The 8,086-nt window shown below is 45.9% G+C and overlaps 2 protein-coding genes across 2 annotated transcripts in view; both read left to right on the forward strand.

Moving 5' to 3' along the window:
- The window catches only part of LOC141096201 (uncharacterized), a 10,295-nt gene extending 7,603 nt beyond the window's left edge, over window positions 1-2,692 (forward strand). Inside the window, exon 3 of the mRNA XM_073582684.1 lies at window positions 1-2,692. This exon is cut by the window's left edge and continues 2,014 nt beyond it. Coding sequence (XP_073438785.1) covers window positions 1,390-2,385 — 996 coding nt within the window. The 5' untranslated portion in view covers window positions 1-1,389 and the 3' untranslated portion in view covers window positions 2,386-2,692.
- A 2,014-nt stretch (window positions 2,693-4,706) lies between these two features.
- On the forward strand, window positions 4,707-7,674 carry LOC141096283 (uncharacterized; the record flags this gene model as incomplete). Its single annotated transcript, XM_073582824.1, has 1 exon — window positions 4,707-7,674. A coding segment is annotated over one exon (1,233 nt), but the record flags the coding sequence as incomplete, so codon positions are not given.
- Window positions 7,675-8,086: the final 412 nt, after the last annotated feature.

The following is an 8,086-nucleotide window of genomic DNA, read 5'->3' on the forward strand; positions in this document are numbered from 1 at the left end:
ACCAAATGCTAGGTTATGTTAATATGTGGCCTTTTCACTAACTTTTTTTCTTTGCATATTTTATTGATGAAAAAATGCAACATTTTACCGTAGCAGCAAAATAAATGAGATTTCCTCATTCACAAGGAGCATTTTTGTTTGTATGTTTGAGCTATACAGAGGTTTCTTTTTGAACCGCAGTGATGAATAAAATGCAAATAAAAATGCATCAATATACAGATATAATACACAGTGTTTTTTTGCCTACATTTTTTTGTATGACAAAAAATCATCTGCAAATACTTAACATGTGAACATACCCATAGACTGACTCAGACAGCAGAGTACTCAAGGCACAGAAAAGGGCAATGTGACACCTTACTTGACTTCGGTCAATGGAAAGTGCAATGTTATGTTATCTTCATCTTCTCAAGAGAGATAACTTTCTGTGACAAATTATAAAGATGGTGCATTGTGAGTCATGATACGATTTGCTACCTCTGTAAACACACAGACACACAGACACACACGTACAGACACACACGTACAGACACACACGTACAGACACACACAGACAGACACAGATAAATGTACAGACACATACAGATACACACAGACACACAGTCACACACAGATACACACAGACACACACATACAGACACACACGTACAGACACACAGACACACACGTACAGACACACAGACACACACGTACAGACACACACGTACAGACACACACGTACAGACACACACAGACAGACACAGATAAATGTACAGACACATACAGATACACACAGACACACAGTCACACACAGATACACACAGACACACACATACAGACACACACGTACAGACACACAGACACACACGTACAGACACACACGTACAGACACACACGTACAGACACACAGACACACACATACAGACACACACAGATAAACGTACAGACACATACAGATACACACAGACACACAGTCACACACAGATACACACAGACACACACGTACAGACACACACGTACAGACACACAGACACACACGTACAGACACACACGTACAGACACACACGTACAGACACACAGGCACACACATACAGACACACACAGATAAACGTACAGACACATACAGATACACACAGACACACAGTCACACACAGATACACACAGACACACACGTACAGACACACACGTACAGACACACACGTACAGACACACACAGACAGACACAGATAAATGTACAGACACATACAGATACACACAGACACACAGTCACACACAGATACACACAGACACACACATACAGACACACACGTACAGACACACAGACACACACGTACAGACACACAGACACACACGTACAGACACACACGTACAGACACACACGTACAGACACACACAGACAGACACAGATAAATGTACAGACACATACAGATACACACAGACACACAGTCACACACAGATACACACAGACACACACATACAGACACACACGTACAGACACACAGACACACACGTACAGACACACACGTACAGACACACACGTACAGACACACAGACACACACATACAGACACACACAGATAAACGTACAGACACATACAGATACACACAGACACACAGTCACACACAGATACACACAGACACACACGTACAGACACACACGTACAGACACACAGACACACACGTACAGACACACACGTACAGACACACACGTACAGACACACAGGCACACACATACAGACACACACAGATAAACGTACAGACACATACAGATACACACAGACACACAGTCACACACAGATACACACAGACACACACATACAGACACACACGTACAGACACACAGACACACACGTACAGACACACACGTACAGACACACACGTACAGACACACACGTACAGACACACAGACACACACATACAGACACACACAGATAAACGTACAGACACATACAGATACACACAGACACACAGTCACACACAGATACACACAGACACACACGTACAGACACACACGCACAGACACACAGACACACACGTACAGACACACACGTACAGACACACACGTACAGACACACAGACACACACATACAGACACACACAGATAAACGTACAGACACATACAGATACACACAGACACACAGTCACACACAGATACACACAGACACACACATACAGACACACACGTACAGACACACAGACACACACGTACAGACACACACGTACAGACACACAGACACACACATACAGACACACACACACAGATAAACGTACAGACACATACAGATACACACAGACACACAGTCACACACAGATACACACAGACACACACGTACAGACACACACGTACAGACACACAGACACACACGTACAGACACACAGACACACACATACAGACACACACAGATAAACGTACAGACACATACAGATACACACAGACACACAGTCACACACAGATACACACAGACACACACATACAGACACACACGTACAGACACACACGTACAGACACACAGACACACACATACAGACACACACAGATAAACGTACAGACACATACAGATACACACAGACACACAGTCACACACAGATACACACAGACACACACGTACAGACACACACGTACAGACACACAAACACACACATACAGACACACACCTACAGACACACACGTACAGACACACAGACACACACATACAGACACACACAGATAAACGTACAGACACATACAGATACACACAGTCACACACAGATACACACAGACACACACGTACAGACACACACGTACAGACACACAGACACACACGTACAGACACACAGACACACACATACAGACACACACAGATAAACGTACAGACACATACAGATACACACAGACACAGTCACACACAGATACACACAGACACACACGTACAGACACACAGACACACACGTACAGACACACATGTACAGACACACACATACAGACACACAGACACACACGTACAGACACACACAGACACACACGTACAGACACACACGTACAGACACACAGACACACACATACAGACACACAGACACACATGTACAGACACACAGACACACACGTACAGACACATAGACACACACACCCAAAAACAGACACACACAGATAAATGTACAGACACATACAGATAAACACAGACACACACGTACAGATACACAGACACACACGTACAGACACACAGACACACACAGATACACACAGACACACACGTACTGACACACACACACGTACAGACACACAGACACACACACCCACAAACAGACACACACAGATAAACGTACAGACACATACAGATACACACAGACACACACGTACAGACACACAGACACACATGTACAGATACACAGACACACACGTACAGACACACACAGATACACACAGACACACACGTACAGACACACACGTACAGATACACAGACACACACGTACAGACACACAGACACACACAGATACACACAGACACACACGTACAGACACACAGACACACACGTACAGATACACAGACACACACGTACAGACACACAGATACACACAGACCCACACGTACAGACACACACGTACAGACACACAGACACACACGTACAGACACACAGATACACACAGACACACACGTACAGACACACACGTACAGACACACAGACACACACGTACAGACACACAGACACACACGTACAGACACACACGTACAGACACACAGACACACACGTACAGACACACAGACACACACGTACAGACACACATACAGACACACACACGTACAGACACACAGACACACACGTACAGACACATAGACACACACACCCACAAACAGTCACACACAGATAAACGTACAGACACAGACAGATACACACAGACACACACGTATTGACACACAGACACACACGTACAGACACACAGACACACACACCCACAAACAGACACACACAGATAAACGTACAGACACATACAGATACACACAGACACACACGTACAGACACACAGACACACACGTGCAGATACACAGACACACAGGTACAGACACACAGACACACACGTACAGATACACAGACACACAGGTACAGACACACAGACACACACAGATACACACAGACACACACGTACAGACACACACGTACAGATACACAGACACACACGTACAGACACACAGACACACACAGATACACACAGACACACACGTACTGACACATACACACACACATGTACAGACACACACACCCACAAACAGACACATACAGATAAACATACAGACACATACAGATATACACAGACACACACGTACAGACACACAGACACACACGTACAGATACACAGACACACACATACAGACACACAGACACACACAGATACACACAGACACACACGTACAGACACACAGACACACACGTACAGATACACAGACACACACGTACAGACACACAGACACACACAGATACACACAGACACACACGTACAGACACACAGACACACACGTACAGATACATAGACACACACGTACAGACACACAGATACACACAGACACACACGTACAGACACACAGACACACACGTACAGATACATAGACACACACGTACAGACACACAGATACACACAGACACACACGTAAAGACACACAGACACACACGTACAGACACACACTTACAGATACACAGACACACACGTACAGACACACAGACACACACAGACACACACGTACAGACACATAGACACACACGTACAGACACACAGACACACACGTACAGACACACACGTACAGACACACAGACACACACGTACAGACACACGCATGCAGACACACAGACACACACGTACAGACACACATACAGACACACAGACACACACATACAGACACACAGACACACACGTACAGACACATAGACACACACACCCACAAACAGACACACACAGATAAACGTACAGACACATACAGATACACACAGACACACACGTACAGATACACAGACACACACGTACAGACACACAGACACACACAGATACACACAGACACACACGTACTGACACACACCTACAGACACACAGACACACACACACACAAACAGACACACACAGATAAACGTACAGACACATACAGATACACACAGACACACACGTACAGACACACAGACACACACGTACAGATACACAGACACACAGGTACAGACACACAGACACACACAGATACACACAGACACACACGTACAGACACACAGACACACACGTACAGATACACAGACACACACGTACAGACACACAGACACACACAGATACACACAGACACACACGTACAGACACACAGACACACACGTACAGATACACAGACACACACGTACAGACACACAGATACACACAGACACACACGTACAGACACACAGACACACACGTACAGATACACCCACACCCACACACAGACACACAGTCACACACAGATACACCCACACCCACACACAGACACACAGTCACACACAGATACACACAGACACACACGTACAGACACACAGACACACACGTACAGATACACCCACACCCACAGTCACACACAGATACACACAGACACACACGTACAGATACACAGACACACACATACAGATACACAGACACCCACGTACAGACACACAGATACACACAGACACACACGTACAGACACACAGACACACACGTACAGATACACCCACACACAGACACACAGTCACACACAGATACACACAGACACACACGTACAGACACACACGTACAGATACACCCACACCCACACACAGACACACACAGATACACACAGACACACACAGACACACAGACACACACGTACAGACACACAGACACAGACACCCACACACAGACACACACAGATAAATGTACAGACACACACAGACACACACGTACAGACACACAGACACACGTACAGATACACACAGACACACACACCCACAAACAGACACACATAGATAAACGTACAGACACACACAGATACACACAGAAACTCACACACAGACACACGCACAGATTCACACAGACACACACCCACACACAGACAGACACAGACACACACCCACACACACACAGTCACACACAGATACACACAAACACAGACACATACAGAAACTCACAAACACAGACACACACACACCCACACACAGACAGACACACAGATACACACAGACACACACAGAAACTCACACACATCCACACACAGACACACAGTCACACACACAGACACACACCCACCCACACACAGACACACACAGATACACACAGGTACACATAGACACACACGTACAGACACACCCACACACAGACACATATACACACAGACACACACAGATATACACAGACACACACCCACACCCACATACAGACCCGCACAGATACACGCAGACACACACACGCACAGACACACACAGATACACACAGACACACACGTACTGACACACACGTACAGACACACAGACACACACACACACAAACAGACACACACAGATAAACGTACAGACACATACAGATACACACAGACACACACGTACAGACACACAGACACACACGTACAGACACACATACAGACACACACACGTACAGACACACAGACACACACGTACAGACACATAGACACACACACCCACAAACAGTCACACACAGATAAACGTACAGACACAGACAGATACACACAGACACACACGTACTGACACACAGACACACACGTACAGACACACAGACACACACACCCACAAACAGACACACACAGATAAACGTACAGACACATACAGATACACACAGACACACACGTACAGACACACAGACACACACGTACAGATACACAGACACACAGGTACAGACACACAGACACACACGTACAGATACACAGACACACAGGTACAGACACACAGACACACACAGATACACACAGACACACACGTACAGACACACAGACACACACGTACAGATACACAGACACACACGTACAGACACACAGACACACACAGATACACACAGACACACACGTACTGACACATACACACACACATGTACAGACACACACACCCACAAACAGACACATACAGATAAACATACAGACACATACAGATATACACAGACACACACGTACAGACACACAGACACACACGTACAGATACACAGACACACACATACAGACACACAGACACACACAGATACACACAGACACACACGTACAGACACACAGACACACACGTACAGATACACAGACACACACGTACAGACACACAGACACACACAGATACACACAGACACACACGTACAGACACACAGACACACACGTACAGATACATAGACACACACGTACAGACACACAGATACACACAGACACACACGTACAGACACACAGACACACACGTACAGATACATAGACACACACGTACAGACACACAGATACACACAGACACACACGTAAAGACACACAGACACACACGTACAGACACACACTTACAGATACACAGACACACACGTACAGACACACAGACACACACAGACACACACGTACAGACACATAGACACACACGTACAGACACACAGACACACACGTACAGACACACACGTACAGACACACAGACACACACGTACAGACACACGCATGCAGACACACAGACACACACGTACAGACACACATACAGACACACAGACACACACATACAGACACACAGACACACACGTACAGACACATAGACACACACACCCACAAACAGACACACACAGATAAACGTACAGACACATACAGATACACACAGACACACACGTACAGATACACAGACACACACGTACAGACACACAGACACACACAGATACACACAGACACACACGTACTGACACACACCTACAGACACACAGACACACACACACACAAACAGACACACACAGATAAACGTACAGACACATACAGATACACACAGACACACACGTACAGACACACAGACACACACGTACAGATACACAGACACACAGGTACAGACACACAGACACACACAGATACACACAGACACACACGTACAGACACACAGACACACACGTACAGATACACAGACACACACGTACAGACACACAGACACACACAGATACACACAGA

This window comes from Dendrobates tinctorius, unplaced genomic scaffold (assembly GCF_039654945.1).
Source record: "Dendrobates tinctorius isolate UK_male_01 unplaced genomic scaffold, ASM3965494v1 ptg000073l, whole genome shotgun sequence".
In the NCBI taxonomy this organism is placed as follows: Eukaryota; Metazoa; Chordata; class Amphibia; order Anura; family Dendrobatidae; genus Dendrobates; species Dendrobates tinctorius.